The 17,546-nt window shown below is 50.4% G+C and overlaps 1 protein-coding gene across 18 annotated transcripts; it reads left to right on the forward strand.

The window, feature by feature from the left end:
* Nucleotides 1–1,502: 1,502 nt before the first annotated feature.
* RABL2B (RAB, member of RAS oncogene family like 2B) lies at nucleotides 1,503–17,097 on the forward strand. 18 transcript variants are annotated; one of them, XM_025399961.1, is made up of 10 exons: nucleotides 1,503–1,701; nucleotides 1,916–2,164; nucleotides 3,754–3,913; nucleotides 6,793–6,822; nucleotides 8,319–8,398; nucleotides 9,257–9,336; nucleotides 14,510–14,621; nucleotides 14,967–15,094; nucleotides 15,442–15,525; nucleotides 15,692–17,093. In XM_025399961.1, exons 3-10 carry the CDS (start codon nucleotides 3,807–3,809, stop codon nucleotides 15,788–15,790), a joined length of 720 nt encoding a protein of 239 aa, XP_025255746.1. In that variant the 5' UTR covers nucleotides 1,503–1,701; nucleotides 1,916–2,164; nucleotides 3,754–3,806; the 3' UTR covers nucleotides 15,791–17,093. The 18 variants fall into 18 exon arrangements, with proteins under 18 accessions (XP_025255746.1, XP_025255753.1, XP_025255750.1 ...); XM_025399968.1 differs by having other exon boundaries at nucleotides 14,967–15,064; XM_025399965.1 differs by having other exon boundaries at nucleotides 14,970–15,094.
* The last annotated feature ends 449 nt before the right edge of the window (nucleotides 17,098–17,546 follow it).

Raw genomic sequence — 17,546 nt, forward strand, 5'->3', positions numbered from 1 at the left:
CCTTGGGCACTTGTCGTCAGGATCTCCTGAGGCTGTCACGGGTGCACATCCTCAACCTCAGCAAAATGAACTTTCTAAATCACCTGAAACCATCTCAGATAGTCAGGGTTCACGGCTCCCTTTCCCGAACCCTCCCAGGAGCTCCTCGTGGGCGCCCAGGTCCTGCGTGCTGTTGTGGCCCAGGCTCACCTGAAGAAACTCGACTCTTCCTTACAGCCTCATGAACATTTCAGTTCCTAAAGCTGCTTAGCCTGTGAAAGGAAAATGAATCTGAGGGCCCAAAAATCACTAATCTAAAGGGAAAAAAGCTGGGAACTGCTTAGGGCAAACCTGCCTCCCCTCCCCTTCTAGTCAAAGTCACCCCTCTGCTCACTGAGGTAAGTGCATATCTGATGGCCTCCTTTGGGGAGGCTATTCAGAAACCCAAAAGAGGCCGGAGCGGTGGCTCGAGCCTGTAATCCCAGCACTCAGGGAGGCCGAGACGGGCAGATCACGAGGTCAGGAGATGGAGACCATCCTGGCTAACACGGTGAAACCCCGTCTCTACTAAAAAATACAAAAAAAACTAGCCGGGCGAGGTGGCGGACGCCTGTAGTCCCAGCTACTCGGGAGGCTGAGGCAGGAGAATGGCGTAAACCCGGGAGGCGGAGCTTGCAGTGAGCTGAGATCCGGCCACTGCACTCCAGCCTGGGCGACAGAGCAAAAAAAAAAAAAAAAGAAAAGAAACCCAAAAGAATACAACAGTTTGTCTCTCACCTACCTGTGACCTGGAAGCCCCTCCCTGCTTCCAGTCGTCCCGCCTTTCCCGACGGAACCAACGTTCATCTTACATATATTGATGTGTCCTGTCTCCCTAAAATGTATAAAACCAAGCTGTGTCCCGACCACCTTGGGCACATGTCGTCAAGACCTCCTGAGGCTGTGTCCGGGGCGTGCGTCCTCAACCTTGGCAAAATAAACTTTCTAAATTGACCGTCTCAGATATTCGGGGTTCGCAAGCCCATGCATGGGGACGTCCCCCGGGGCAGCGCCCCTCCTCCACGGAGCTCACTCGCGTCCTCCTCGTGCGTTTTCTTCAGAAGAAATTTCACAGCTACTTGGTCCACACCTGTCGGCCCTACGGGAGCCGCTGTTCTCCACAGGCACATGGGCGGCGTACCTGCTGGGCTGTGCGGAGAGGACCGGGCTCGTCTCCTAATTCCCGCTCAGTTAATAACAAATGTCGACAAGTCGAGAAATTTGCTCAAATTTACCCCATCAAATAAATAAAAACTGGAGAAAGCTGGACCTGCGCCCCCCACCGCTGACGTGCTCCCCCCTCCACTCCCTCCAGGCGGGCGGCACCCACTGAGCCCTCAGTACCAACCACACCCACAGCCGGGAGACGCAGCGCCGCACTTGGCCGCATGCGCACTCCCTGCGGCCCTCCCGCCAGGCGCCGCGCTGGGCAACCCGCGCCCCAGCGGGGTCCTTCAGGCCTTCGGCCGGGCAGCCTCCCTCGGGGTCCTTGCGTGGTTGCGTAGCAGCTGCGAGGACGCGGGCCGAGCCGGAAGCAGAGTGCGCTGCGTCGCGAGCTGGGCCGGCGGGCGTGCTTTGAGACCGCGCCGAGTCCAGGCGGGCGGCAGGGCCCGAGGGGCCGCTGGCCGCGGGCAGGCGACCTGCAGCGTCCCTGGTCTCTCCAGCCCTCACTCGGGACCGCACGTGAGGGCAAATCCGCCCCGGTGGCTGGCTTAGCACGCAGGATCAGCCCCTCAGAGGCCGCCCTAGGGGTCTGGGCGGGAGGGCGTCCCGGTCGGGGGAAGGACGGAAAGGTGGCTTCGCGAGGCTGTTGTGGGGGGCGGGACGGGCAGCCTGGCGATGCATGGACATGGTTGGTGCCCAAAAACATTTATCGAAAGATAGCTTGCCCACTTAGATCGCGAGGACAGCGACAACCAAGTCTTCGCCCGTAAGCGGTGGCTCACGACTGTAGTCCCAGGGATGCCGAGGAGGGAGGATCGTTTGAGTCCAGGAGTTGGGGGCTGCAGTGAGCCGTGATCGCGCCACTGCACTCCAGCCTGGGCGACAGAGTGAGACCCTGTCTCTAAACAAAAGAAAGAACCTCCTCAAGCGTGGAGCCGTGCAGCTGGATTTGGCTTTCTGTCGCTCTCTCTACAGGGTACAGGTGAAAGGGGGCAGACCCCTCACCATGCTTTCCAAGCATCTGCCACTTCCCAGGAATTGTGTCCCTGGATAAACAAGGCGAAGTCCCTGGCTGTGCAGAAGCAGTAGCTGTGTGGTGGCACAGTCAGGAAAACTCGGGGGCCCTGTTGGTATTTTCTACCCCTGACCCGTGTGCATACTTCTGTCGTAGCTCTTACCACAGTAGACTCTGCTATCATTGTGTCTTACATCCCCTGAACCCTGTGCAACGTCTGCTCATGGTGAATGCTCAGTAAGGTTCACCTATTGCTGCTATCTCGTCATCATATCATTTCTATGTGCCCACCTAGCTAAGAGTCTGGACTGTGATTACATTCTCAGGAATGTTTGCAAAGTCATATTTAGGTGTGAGGAGAGTAAAACAGAGCTAGAGAGTATGTTGTACACAGCCTTTGGCACTGGATGCCTGGTGAATGTCTTGCGCAAATGGGTAATGTGAGGAGCAGCATTTGGGGTGCGCAGGACTTAAAGTATTTGTGTATACCATGTTATTGATGCCTGTGTGTCATACTCTGCTACTCCAAGTCTAGTAGTCAATTGCATACCATATCTGAGTCCAGCACTGAGGGAAGCAGTCTAGATGGAGGTACAGCGGGGTATAATCAGCATTTAGGAGATACTTGAAACTAGTAAAGGTTGAAACACCACTGGAGAAGGGGGTTAGGGGAATTGCACGTGTTGAGAGAGGGAGAGGCAGGTACAGATTACAGTAGGATGGAAAATGAAGGGGAGGTAAGAGGCATGAAGAAGGCAAAGGATCACAAGTGTGGGTCAGGCATATTTGGCTGTGTGTCAGTGTCATTCAGTGGTGAGAGCTCAGGCTTTCTGGCAGTGTCTCATGTCAACCATATGACTGGGCACTGTTTTGTGTGTGTGTGTGTGTTTTGGGGTTTTTTTGTCCCTGTTTTACAAGTAAGGAAACTTTTGTATGTTGAACTTGTAAATACAGGCCGGACACAGTGGCTCATGCCTGTAATCCCAGCACTTTGGGAGGCCGAAATGGGCAGATCACTTGAGGTCAGGAGTTCGAGACCAGCCCTGGCCAACATAGTAAAACCCTGTCTCTACTAAAAATACAAAAATTAGTTGGGCGTGATGGGAGGTGCCTGTAATCCCAGCTACTGGGGAGGCTGAGGCAGGAGAATCACTCAAACCTAGTAGGCAGAGTTTGCAGTGAGCCGAGATCGCGCCACTGCACTCCAGCCTGAGTGACAGAGCAAGACTCCATCTCAGAAAAAAACAAAAAGAAGAACTTGTAAATGCAGAATGCTGTCTCTCCAGGTGGTCGTGGGAGGTGTGACCTTAAGCATACCCACAATAGGAATATATCATAGGGAAAACCACTCTAAGAGAATCTTGTGGGTACAAGCTTACAACCCCAAGGCTCAGCATGTGGCAGGCAAGTTGGTGGTGAATGGAGAAGGGTGTGAGCCTATTCTTGGACCCCTCTCTCATTGGCTCATTGTCTCTCCTGTCCAGGAAGAGGAGGAAATAAATTTGGTTGAGGGGACTTATCTCTGACAACATCCTCTTGTTGATCTTCCCACATAGTGACAAGACCCTCCCCTCCCCTGGGCTGGACGCCTCTCTACAGCTAGGAGCCAATGGCAGAAGACAGAACCAAACCCAGTGGGCTGGACCAAGGGAAGTATGATGCTGATGACAACGTGAAGATCATCTGCCTGGGAGACAGCGCAGTGGGCAAATCCAAGTATGTTGAGAGATTAGGGAAGAAATATCAGCCCCAGAGAGGGTCTGGGTCATTTAAAAAAAGTCCTCCAGAGGCAGAGGAGCATGACTTCTTGGGGCTGGTGAAGGAGCAGTCTTGGCTGGAGTCCAGATGTTCATGGAGGAACGAGGGGAATCACGAGAGCAGTTGTGTGTGTTGGGTGGAGGGGGCAGGTCATAAGGACTGAGGAATTTGAGTGTTTCCTCTGAGCCCTGAGAGAACATGTGGAGCAACTAAGGACATTGTATGTGGTTTGTGGGCTGAGGGATGGCAAGGGCGGGGAGTGGGAATGGAAAGAGAAAAGTGACTATGCCACCGTGACAGATTGGGTAAAGGTGGTGAAGATGCTTTCTTGGAGGGACTCTCTGAGATAGAGAAAACTGGGTAGAACTGACAATTGACTATAATCATGGTGAAGACTGGCTTCTTCTTTTAATGAATTTCGGTGCCTACATGCCACCCGGAGAGGTGAAGGGAGGCTCTGCGGTGCTGGTGGCTTGTCTCCATGAGACGTCCTATTTCTCACACCTACGACTGGTGAGGGCACATGTCCATTTCTGCCTTCATGGCATGAGGGTACACTTGCCCCTGCCCAGAGAACTGGTTACGCTTATTTCCCAAGTACTCCAGGCCCACCTTGTTTTCTACCTTCATTTTTATAAACATGTCCTTTGACTCAGGTAGCTGTGAATAGTTCTCTGGGGGCTTTGCTGGTTTTTAGGCCATCTCCATGAATTTGAATTCTTTCTCTCTCCCTCTCTCTCTCTCTCTTCCCCACCACACAATCACACACTGCAGCTCTGGTTTAGTTTTTTTGTTTGTTTGTTTGTTTTGAGACGGAGTCTCGCTCTGTCCCCCAGGCTGGAGTGCAGTGGCGTGATCTCAGCTCACCGCAACCTCTGCCTCCTGGGTTCACGCCATTCTCATGCCTCAGCCTCCTGAGTAGCTGGGATTACAGGCGTGCGCCACCACGCCTGGCTAATTGTTTTGTATTTTTAGCACAGGTCTTGCCATGTTGGCCAGGCTGGTCTGGAATTCCTAACCTCAAGCGATCTGTCTGCCTCGGCCTCCCAAAGTGCTGGGATTACAGGTGTGAGCCACCACACCCGGCCAACAAGACATGGCTTTCTGATTCCATCTTTAAGAGTAGTTAGGTCCACATGTATTGTCTTTTTTCTTTGATAGCTGTATAACTTGGCCTTTAGGGTCTTCCATTCCTGTTAATAATTGCCTATCATCGTTGTGCAAAGAGGGCACAGGCACACACCCCCACCCCCAACTAAGGCCACATGGTGTGAGTACAGAGTAGGGTGATGGGGGAAATTTGCAAGCAGAAAAGTCACAGCATGTGACTCCCTGGGTCCCAAGCTCTCATTATCCTGAGGGAGTTGTGCTTAGGCCAACAGTAACCAGTGCCTGCTCTAAATATTTTTGGGAAAAGAAGACGGGGAACATCTGTGTATGTGACAGAGACAGAGGCAGCTTCCTAGAGCCTCCGAAGGTAGGCCTGCTCTGTCGTTGAGCTCAGGCCTGCCGAGCTGGTTCTCTGCTAAGCTGCAGAATGCTGGGAGGGAATGAGTCTCTGGGGCTTATGTTTTCTCCTTCATCCTGTCTTCCAGAGGCAACTTTTCCTTAAGAAAATCCCTCTGTGCCTGTGTTTTTATTCTTTCACTGCTTCTGCGTTGATGAGGCAAGTTTATGGGTCTCTCCTCTTCCTCCTCCGCGTCCTGAGCACGCGCCCCCTCAGGACAGTGTTCTGAGCTTGGGTCTCTTTCATTTACCAGCTTAACCTCTGGCTGCGGAAATTTCTTTGTGTAATTTTCTATATCATCTAAGAAGATGATGTGTTTTCTTTATAGTAAGGGTACTGTTTCTTTATAGTTATAAATGAAGTCTATCCTCCTTTTACAAGTGAAGCTGCAGTTTACAGTCAGAAGTATAAAATCATGGTTAGAGTGTACTACGCTGACAGACAGGCAAGCAGTGACCCTACAAAACTTGAGGGAAAAAATGTTGCTATGTAAAGAGAGTGGGTAGGGAAGGGCTAGTTGTAAAGGTGACATTGGGTCAAAGACTTGAAAAAAGCAAGGAGTAAGCCTTGCAGATATCTGGCAGGAACATTTCAACAACAAAAGGAGGAAATGGCCAGTGGCTAGAACAGAGGGAGAGAAAAAGAAATGGGAGAGTTTGAACTGAAAGAAATGGGGAACCACTGGATGGTTCTGCACAGAGGAGTGACAAAGTCTGCCTGATTTTTTAACAGAATAACTGACCGCATTCAGAATAGATAGTCCTCTCAATAACCAATAGATCAAGCAGGTTCTCTTGTCTCAGCCTCCCGAGTAGCTGGGATTACAGGCACGCGCCACCATGCCTGGCTAATTTTTTGTATTTTTAGTGGAGACAAGGGCTTCACCATGTTGACCAGGCTGGTCTTGAACTCCTGACCTCAAGTGGTCCACCCGCCTTGGCCTCCCAAAGTGCTGGGATTACAGGCGTGAGCCACTGTGCCCGGCTGGGAAATGGCTTTTGAACGGAAGGCACAGCCTTGGCCTGGCCTCTGTTTCCCTGTGCATAACACAAGGGTAATTGTATGTGCAGCACTGTGCTGTGGTGAAAATAACAGATTTGAGAGCTTCACATGGGCTGGTGTGTGTACTCCTAGTGACATGAGCTGTTTGGTTATGACGGGTTGGTCATGCTGATTCCCAGGTTCCAGACTTGACCCGGAAACTGTGTGACTGTGGCGCGAAAGGGGGAAACCACAGGTGGCTTCCAGGTTGTCGGCCTTAGGGTGATAAAGTTTGGGACAAGGGAGCGATGGAGACGCCATCTGACCGCCTTGCCTGTTCTGCTTTCAGACTCATGGAGAGGTTTCTCATGGACGGCTTGTATCCTTCAAGGTTTGAAATACCCCTTTTTCCTGTGGGTCTTCCCACGCTCATGTGTCAGTGCCGCACTGGCCACCACTTTGTAGCAGCAGCCCAGGAAGGAGGATTGGGTAAGTGAATGCACAGGTTTTGTTCCACGCTTGTTTCTTGCCGGTTGATCCACATGGCATTGCACAATCAGTGCTGTATATTTTGGAGCTTACTCATATTTGGATTTGTTTTATATTAAGAGGGCAGTAGAATGGCAAACAGCAAATGGTTTGGATCTAATGCCTGGATTCAAACCCCACCTCCTTCTCCTCCTTAGTAGCTTCTGACACTGGCCAACTCATTTAACCTCAAAGCTTGGGCCCCCTACTGTTGAAAACCGTCTCTGATATGAATGAACTTTGTGAAACAGGAGCTGCCAGCCCCACCTTCCTCCCATGAATTGTTATATTGTATAGGTTTGGAGTGAGTTCCTCCCTGCAACTGGGAGATTTTTAAACAGCTTCCCAAGTGGATCCACTGAAAACCACAGGTGAGAAGAGCCCCTGGAGCCTGCTGCTCCCTGTCCCAACGCTCAGTTGCCTTAAGATCTGAGTATGTTGGCCGGGCGCGGTGGCTCAAGCCTGTAATCCCAGCACTTTGGGAGGCCGAGGCGGGCGGATCACGAGGTCAGGAGATCGAGACCATCCTGGCGAACACGGTGAAACCCCGTCTCTACTAAAAATACAAAAAACTAGCCGGGCGTGGTGGCGGGCGCCTGTAGTCCCAGCTACTCGGAGGCTGAGGCAGGAGAATGGCGTGAACCCGGGAGGCGGAGCTTGCAGTGAGCCGAGATCGCGCCACCGCACTCCAGCCTGGGTGACACAGCGCGAGACTCCGTCTCAAAAAAAAAAAAAAAAGATCTGAGTATGTGTTACTCCACCTCGTACCAAGTGCTTCTGCACACCCAGCCCACCTGCAACATTTGGCTCTGCTTTTTACACTGTCCCGCTTCTTGCAGCCTCAGAAGGTGTTTATCCCCAGAGTTTAACCCTTTTCCTCAGGGTTTCACACATAGGCAGACTCCAAATTGATAGACGGCTTGTCAGCTGTAAGGCTTGTGGGAGCTTTTGTCCCTGGAATGGTCATGTTGCTACCTAGGGTCAGGGTTTCCTTTCCAGCCTGCGAAAGCTCCATCAATGATTGAGTTGGGGTTTCCACATTTGCATTTTCCAACTGCATGATGCCCTTTATGACACTTGTCTGTAAAATCCTGTTCTGCGTTTTACCTCAGACTTCGATGACCAGAACACACTCCCATCTCCTCCCACCCCTCACTCTTCCGTGGCGCTTGTACCAGTGATATGCGAGGCTGATCCTCTGTCTGCAACACTGGTTTGATTTAAAATCTCAGTAACTCCAAAGAGAAGAGGAGGGAGAGGATCCATTTCATCAAACCAAACACCCCTGCCCCCCACTCCCTTCCTTACCTCCCCTTTTATTGATTTTGGTCCTTAACCTGAGTGCAGTCAGCCACAGCAGCTGTCCACGTACGCCCTGACCCTCTACAAGCACACAACCACGGTAGATGGCAAGACCATCCTTGTGGGTAAGTGGCACAGGGCCAAGCCACGCTGACCCTCGGGAAAGAGGAAGCGGGAGACGAGGGGAGGTGAGGGAAGGTTCATAAGGAGAGAGTCCAGAGGGAGAAAATGAGACCCCAGGCAGGGATAAGGGGTGGTAGAGAGAACCCAGAGAGTCAGGAGCCAGGAAGCTGTGGAGGGTGGAAGGAGGCACGCAGGGGCCAAGTCCCAGCCCTCTGACCTGGCGTCCAGGGCAGCACCTGTGCAGGACAGGGTTCAGGAAAGGAGAAGTCAGGGGGCTGTACCCGCCTCAGGGAAGAAGAACATGAGAGGCCTTCGACAAGGCAGTAGTTTGCCTAGCTTCAGGGGTTCTTATTCAGCCGGTTTAAAAAAGTAAATGTGGTCAGAACATTATCTACCACATCGGGCTTTGACCTTCCATCGGGTCATAATCTTCTCCTTGGCCAGGCCACACAGCCTGCCTGACTCTGTCTACCATCTGTGGTCAGCGCACGTGAGAAGTTGGACTAGTTTAGAACTTAGAGGACCCTGCATATCATGTGGGAAACGGGGAACCTATCTTCTCCCTCCTTGGGCTTCCAGTGTATGTTGGCCTTCCTCCTGGCCCCTAACCCATGGTCTTCCCATACAAACAGGTGAACACACACCTCTCTCATCACACTCAGGTACACGGTGTCGAAGACACACGTGTGGAGCTGTGTGGTCTGTTTCTCCCTGTGCTCCCTGTGTACACTCACACACGTGCTGTGGTTTGTGCCACATGTGTGTTGTATTTTAGTGACTTGCACAGAAATGTACCAGGCATGTGGGTCTCTGTGATCTCCAGCCCCCAACAGGCAGTCAGAGCTGTGTTCACATTGCAGACTTTTGGGACACGGCAGGCCAGGAGCGGTTCCAGAGCATGCATGCCTCCTACTACCACAAGGCCCACGCCTGCATCATGGTACGAGATGGGGCAGAGGTGGACAAAGGCACTGGGCAAGTCTGGCCTGAGGGCTGAGGGGCCTAGCAGCCCTGGGCCCTCTTAACCAAGTCTGGGTGTTGTGGGAGGCGGGGCTCAGGGTCACCCAGGGATGTTTCAAACCACACCTGCTCCCCAGAGCTTCTTAGTGAGAAGGTGCCAGGTGGGCTCTCTGGAGGTGGGGATGGGTGGAGAAAAGGTGGAACAGCAAGCTCAGGGCTTCACCATCAGGTGTAGCATCCAAGAGGCAAACGTGTGCCTGAGACAGGGCCGCAGTCCCTCTGATGGACCCACCCTGTCAGACAAGCTCCCAAGGCCTCCCTCTACTGTTGCCTGCTGCTTTTCCCTAGGGGGCACATGCTGGGACTGAGTAGATGCTGCGGGTCCCAGAGAACCTTCTCTCTCAGGCCAGCCCCTTGCCTCCCTCCGAGCCTCCCATTTTGTTGCCTAGGACGCAATCCTTACGGTTCCACCCCGGTGGCCAGGGTGTGGTAAGTGCCTGAAATGCAGCCAAGGAAAGGGCTAAGAAAGGAAAAAGGAGCTCTGTAAACCTGTGTCCTATAGAAGTTCCTACCCGTGAATTCCCTGGCTTGGTTCTCAGGCCACCACTTTTAGATGCTGAAAAGGAGCATGTTTTTCTTTTGAGCCACTTAAAAAACATTTTCATGGCTGGGCACGGTGGCTCATGCCTGTAATCCCAGCACTTTGGGAGGCCAAGGTGGGTGGATCACCTGAGGTCAGCAGTTTGAGACCAGCCTGGCCAACATGGTAAAACCCCGTCTCTACTAAAAATACAAAAAATTAGCTGGGCGTGGTGGTGGTGCCTGTAGTCCCAGCTACTTGGGAGGCTGAGGCACGAGAATCACTTGAACCCGGGAGGCAGAGGTTGCAGCGAGCCGGCTCGCGCCATTGCACTCCAGCCTGGGCAACAAGAGCAAAACTCCATCAAAAAAAAAAACAAACAAAAACCCACATTTTCGTGAACATCAGCCATCTACAATGCAGGAAGTAATAGACTAGTCTTCTGAATTATTAACCTAGCAATTGTCACCAAGTGAAAACCTTAGTCACTAAAATTTCTTGGAATAGCATTCAAGGTCTTGCTTTAACACAAAACCCCAAAACTTGGTGGCACAAAACAACCATTTTCTGATGGATCGGGGATCCGTCATGTCTGAAGTCTCAGCTAAGGAGACTCCAAGGCTGGGTTCCAGGCTGGAACTGCCTGGGGCATCTCCCCACGCACACACTGGTACTTGGCTGGACCCCCGGCAGGTTCTGCTCCCCGTGTTTCTTCGCAGTTTATCAGTTGGGCCGATTTGGGCTTGCTCACAGAGTGTCAGCCAAGATCCCAAGATCAAGCATCCAAAGAGAACCTGGTGGGACTTGTATTTCCTTTTATACCCGAGCCCTGGAAGTTATGTGGCATCTCTCTGGCCATAGTCACAGAGGGAAGAAACAGATGGCATTTCTCAGTGGGGAATCAGAGTCACATGATTAAAAGAACACATGGGATGGACAGGTTGCCACCATTGTTGGCATATATTAATAAAGTCTGCCATGGCACTCCATAGCATTTAGACACCCACCTTTCTAGCCCTACCTCCCACCTAGTGATTGCCTATAAGTATGCACGGCCTTACCTTGGCACTAAGAGGGATGCATGGCTGAGCAGGTGTCATCTCATCTGTAAGAAGCAACAGCAGAGGGAATCCAGAAGGAGCTGCTCTGTTCTGCTCATTGTCACCTGCTCCTCTGCACACCTTCCTTCATGCTCTTCCCTCAGCCTCTCCCCAGCTCACACCCCTTTACTTGAAACTCTGCTCATTTCTCAGGCCCTGCTTAAATGCCATCACCTCCATGCAGCCTTTTCTGATGTTTGTCATTAGAATTGTTCTTTCCTGTGTGCACCACTGATCACTTCCACAACGTGGATTCTGTCTGTGATGCACATGTGCAGGATGCCAGGAGTGCCAAGGCAGAAAGACACAATGCTGCCCCCAGGAACTTACTGACTGGTGGGCACAGTACAGATACCAGGGGTGAAGACAGTGAGGATTCTTCCCTTCTGACCCTTTGCAGATGGTAAAGGAAGGAGCTCATCACCTGATTTCCCCCACTGCCCCTTAAGAACAAAATCCCTTGAAACATTCCAAAAGCTTTAACTCTGATAACTGTTAAGGTATTAAACAAGAGGATAATGGGGTAAGGCAAATGGGGCCAGTGTAGTGCAGAAGTCTGACCCTCAAGAACAGAGGAGCTTGGTCCTAGCCAGTTTGGTTTCGGGCCTACTCTGGCATTTGGTATTTTGAGCTCACCTCTCTTTTTCTCTTGGAGTGACTGCTTCCTGCATCTGATGCATCTCCATGGGCTCCCCTCAGACCCTCTTCTGAAGGCCTGGGGTGTCTCTCCTGCCACCATGCCTGTGTCTGCAGGTGCCTGCCACCAGCCCCAGTCTGCTGCATGGGCCCTGGCGAGTAGAAAGCACTCACCTTCTGACCACACGGGGAGCTGAGGGTCAGAGACGGAGCCAAGGCTCGACCCTCCACCTTGAAACCTTGAGATGGGGATGCTGCTCATTCTAGCCAGCTCCTCCTCAGCTCTGCAAACAAGGAAAGGGTGCTCAGGAAACCAGACCTGGACAAAAGGCATCTGAGCCTGGTGTGAGGCAGATTCCGGAAGTTTCGTTACAGACATCCTTTATAAGGAGTCTTCCCCGGGAATTCAAGACAACCTGGTGATTCATTGACATTGGCCTGTGAAAGAGAATCCACATAGACTTCCTGCCACCTCTTGGGGTGTGACAGCTGCTGACCCTCCCACCACCACACAGGGCGAGCCCCTAGCCCTGAGCTTGAACCATGTGCCTTGCACAAATAGCTGGGTGATTTAGAAGTGAGGTCAGCTGTGCCAGCAGTTACAGGGTGGTGGTTGTAACTTTAATCCACTGACTGTGGTACTAGGGCAGTTCGGGCTCGACACGTGGGAGGAGCTCCTGTGAAGGGCACAAAGGCTCACTGTAGCCGCAGCTCAGTTATCGTTCAGAGTTCTGCCCTTAGAGCTGGTTTACAGTGCTCATCCTTCTTGCTGATATTTTAAAATAGGTAAAAACAGGCTGGGCATGGTGACTCACGCCTTTAATCCCAGCACTTTGGGAGGCTGAGGCGGGCAGATCACCTGAAGTCAGGAGTTCGAGACCAGCCTGACCAACATGGTGAAACCCCGTCTCTACTAAAAATACAAAAATTAGCCAGGCATGGTGGTGCGCACCTGTAATCCAGCTACTCAGGAGGCTGAGACGGGAGAATCGCTTGAACCCAGGAGGTGGAGGTTGCAGTGAGCCAAGACAGCACCACTGCACTGCAGCCTGGGCAATAGAGCAAGACTCCATCTCAAAATAAATAAATAAATAAATAAAAATAGGTAAAAACAATAAATTATAAAAACGTAATACAATTATGAAATACAAATAATAAAACATAAAAATTTTTAAAAGTTTAAAGAGGCCAGTCACAGTGGCTTATGCCTATAATCCCAGAAATTTGGGAGGCCGAAGCAGGAGGGTCACTTGAGCCCAGGAGTTCAAGACCAGCCTGGTTAATATAATGAGACCTCATCTCTACAAAAAATATACAAAATTAGCCAGGCATGGTGGCATGTGCCTGTAGTTCCAGCTACTCAGGAGGCTCACCCAAGCCCAGGGAGTCTAGGGGGCAGTAAGCCAAGATTGTGCCACTGCACTCCAGCCTGGGTGACAGAGTAAGACCCTGTCAAAAAAACAAAAACAAAAAGCAGAAAGAACAAAAGCTTAAAATTAAAAGTAAATCAGCCAGGTGCAGTAGCTCATGCCTGTAATCCCAGTACTTTGGGAGGCCTAGGCAGGCAGATCACTTGAGGTCAAGAGTTCAAGACCAGCCTGCCCAACATGGCGAAACCCTGTCTCTACTAAAAACATAAAAATTAGCCAGACATGGTGACGCACGCCTGTAGTCCCAGCTACTGAGGAGGCTGAGACAAGAGAATCACTTGAACACAGAAGTCAAAGGTTGCAGTGAGCTGAGATTATGCCACCACACTCCAGCCTGGATAACAGAGTGAGACTCCATCTAAAAGAAAAAAGAAAAGAAATCAAGGCCTGTTGTGGCTAACACCTGTAACCCCAGCACCTTTAGGTAGGAGGATCCCTTGAGGCCAAGAGTTTGAGATGAGCCTGGGCAAATAGGGAGAGCCTGCCTCTACAAAAAAAAATAATTTAAGAATTAATGGGTGCATGCTACTTGGGAGGCTGAAGTAGGAGGATCCCTTGAGCTGAGGAGTTTTGAGGTTGCGGTGAGCTGTGATTGAGCCACTGCATTCTAGCCTGGGTGACAGAGGGAAACCCTGTCTCTAAAAAGTAAAAAATAAAAGTAAATCAATAGTAACTAAAGTAAAACTCTAGAAATATTTACAATTACTACAGAGGAACTTTAAAACAGTTTAAGCAATAAATATAAGAGTAGACTAAAAAACACGGAAGTTTACAATTTCTAACAGACTGTATCAATTGGCAAATTGATTCAATTTATGATTGTTAAAATAGGGGAATAAGATTAGATGACAAGATAACAAAAAAGGAATCTGTTATTTATTTATTTATTTATTTATTATTTATTTTGAGATGGAGTTTTGCTCTTGTTGCCCAGGCCAGAGTGCAATGGCATGATCTGGGCTCACTGCAACCTCCGTCTCCCTAGTTCAAGCAATTCTCCTGCCTCAGCCTCCCAAGTAGCTGAGATTACAGGCATGCGCCACTGCGCCCAGCTAACTTTTTGCATTTTTAGTAGAGACAGTTTCACCATGTTAGCCAGGCTGGTCTCGAACTCCTGACCTCAGGTGATCAGCCCGCCTCAACCTCCCAAAGCACTGGGTTTACAGATGTGAGCCACCACAACGAGCCAATAATAAGATTTTTAAAACCATTTTTGCATCTGGAGACCCCAGGGGGCTTCCCCGAGAAAGGACAGCCTCTGTGGTCAGAGAGGCTGCAATTCAGAGCATTCCCACAGACAACGCCATGTGCTCATGCTCACCTGCTTAGGTGTGTGAGTGAGTCACCTGGAGATGCGGTGCAGAAACATTGACACCTGAGCTATCTTTCGTCCTCTGCCCTTTGCAGGTGTTTGATGTACAGAGGAAAGTCACCTATAAGAACCTGAGCACCTGGTACATGGAGCTTCGGGAGTTCAGGCCAGAGATCCCATGCATCGTGGTGGCCAATAAAATTGATGGTGGGGCCATCCCTGCACCTGGGTGTTAGCAATTCACTGGGGACCCACCACCACACGTTTCCTCCCCCATTCCTGGGGCAGGCAGCCTTCAGTGATTGTTCCTCCCTCCCACGATAAGATACGACCCTTGGTTACTTGCGTTCTTCCCGCCTTATAAAGAAGCCAGCTAAGCCAGCCTGCCCTCTTCCCAAGACACAGATCCCTATTAACTGAACTCTCTAGGACATGTTTCCTAATCATCCCTGCCTATCCCACTTTCTGGAATGAAGGCCTCCAGTGGCCCACCCTCCAAACCCTCTTCCCTTCCCTTGACAGACAGACCAATGTCCTACCTTCTCTCTACAGCAGACATAAACGCGACCCAAAAAAGCTTCAATTTTGCCAAGAAGTTCTCCCTGCCCCTGTATTTCGTCTCAGCTGCTGATGGTACCAATGTTGTGAAGGTATGGTCGACTGCAGAGGTAGCTAGCAAGGTCAGGGTGCTAGGTGGTAAAGGGAGCTGTGAAGAGAAGGGCTTACTGCAGGTGTGATGGAGAGAATGGGAACAGTGCATGGGCATGGGTGGCAGGGAGGGGAGAAGCTGACGGGCCTGGACTTGATGAGGCGGAAGTCCGTTGACCATACATAGGTCAGGGTGATGGGGAGAGGCAAATGGAAAGGTGAGGTTGCTGATTTTAGGAATGGAGTATTGTGTAGTCTCACAGTGGGGCCAGTGGGGTGAACTGGGCAGAGTCCAAGGCACTCCCATCCACCATCTCTACCTCACCCCCAACTCTTCAGTGATGCAGTTTGATTAGCTGTGTCTGTACCTCACCTGCAGCTCTTCAATGATGCAATTCGATTAGCTGTGTCTTACAAACAGAACTCCCAGGACTTCATGGATGAGATTTTTCAGGAGCTCGAGGTAGGTCAGGCCCACATTTCGGGTGGGATGGAAGAAACGGCTTCTCTTCAGAGATAGGGACTACAGCGCAGTAGAGTGGCTCTCGCCGAACTTGGCCCCACTAAATGTCTCAGAGCTGCGGCTGAGCAAATGTAGGGCCAGGCCTCACCTGCAACCTTGTCCACAGAACTTCAAGTTGGAACAGGAAGAGAAGAATGTGCCAGACCAGGAGCAGAACAGCAGCATCGAGACCCCACCAGAGGAGGCGGCCTCTCCCCACAGCTGAGGGGCTGGGGCTAGGGGTGGGTGGAGCCTTTTTAAAGTACCCTTCCCTTCAACAGCTCTCCAGCTCTGAATGGAGGAACTCTCTAGGCCATCGCCTCTTCTACCTCCTGCAGCCCATCCATCCTATTAGCCTCCCACATTCAAGGCCCTTAATGCAGGGATGAGGTCAGCACCAGCAAACTCTGGACTGGTGGAAGAAGTTCTCACCAGATCTCCTTGAAGCAGAATTAGGGATCAGTATCATTAACACCTTCCCCACCCCCTCCCCCCAGGCGGGCAGTGAAGAGAATCAGAAAACATGATTATGTGTCACCTTAATAAAGGAAATTTAGGTGTTTTTCGTTTTTTTGTTTGTGTTTTTTTCCTTTCCAAAGCTCACCTCAGGGACAATTCCTTGTGCTTCTGCCAAGGTCATGATTAATCCCCACCCACAGCTGAATCTGTGAGACCCCATTCTTTCCCTATGTGGTCTCCCATCTTTTTTCCTCTTCATTCTCCCAATCATCTGGTTGGTTGGTTCGTTTGTTCCTTTGGAGACAGAGTCTCGCTCAGAGTCGCCAGGCTGGAGTTCTGTGGCGCAATCTCAGCTCACTGCAACCTCTGACTCCCTGGTTCAAATGAATCTCCTGCCTCAGCCTCCCGAGTAGCTTGGCATCACCACACCCAGCTAATTTTTGTATTTTTAGTAGAGACAGGATTTCACCGTGTTGCCCAGGATGGTCTTGATCTCCTGGCGTGATCCGCCCGCCTCGGCCTCCCAAAGTGCTGGGATTACAGGCGTGAGCCACTGCGCCCGACCCCAGTCATCTGTTTTTAAACAAATATTTTTGAGCAGATAGCTATTCATTCCAGATTTCTGTGTACCCACGCTGTTTCAGGAGCTCTTCTAGGTAAAGCTGAGATCACAGGAACATTAGAGTTAAGTAAAAGCAGGTGACAGGCTTAGCTATAGTTAGGAATACACAAGCTTTGTTGGTAAAATCCAGAGTCCTTGCAGCCACACCACAAGGTACATCCATTTGAACTATAAGAAGCGCTTCTTTTAAAGTTCCTATTTCAGCATAAAGAGGCTGTCCTTTTTTTTTTTTTTTTTTTTGAGGAATAGTTTTTACCTCGTGCCTCCTGTGGGAGGCTGAGGACTGTAAGAGGAGAACTAGCAGATACGCCTGTTCACCCCTCTCTGGTACTTGTGGCTTGCTAGTATGTTGTTATTATAATCTCGGGCATTGTTTGCATTGTGTTTATTAATAGGGTTTTGTTTTTATTGTTTCCGTTTTTACAGTAAAGGCTGAATTACATAAACATTGAGTAAATGTATGTGCTTTGTGGCTCCCAAGTGTGTACTGAGCAAAAAGACAAAAGAATCTGCAAATCATCACCCTGATCAATGAGGGGTGGCTGCCTTGACCTGTGGCAGGGTAGCCCGTGTTGACTCTCAATTCACTATCATGGAGGCCATTTCAGTGGAATTTAGTGTTTTCAAAAGAACTGAATTACCTGTTAATTTGGGAGCTCAAGAACAAGCACATTTCCCCTTTAAATCAGCAATACTTAGATGTTCAACGTAAGATGTTTGACTTGACCAGGGGTTCCCAGGAATGTATGCCCTGATGAGGTGGAACTTAAAAAAATTTACTTACTGTAAATGACCAGTAAGTATTTAGAAAAAAAATACAACAGCCTTGCTGAGATAGAATTTACATACTATAAAGTTCACCATCATATTGGTTTTATCTGACTATTTTGTATCAGGTTCC

Source organism: Theropithecus gelada, chromosome 10 (assembly GCF_003255815.1).
Source record: "Theropithecus gelada isolate Dixy chromosome 10, Tgel_1.0, whole genome shotgun sequence".
Taxonomy (NCBI): Eukaryota; Metazoa; Chordata; class Mammalia; order Primates; family Cercopithecidae; genus Theropithecus; species Theropithecus gelada.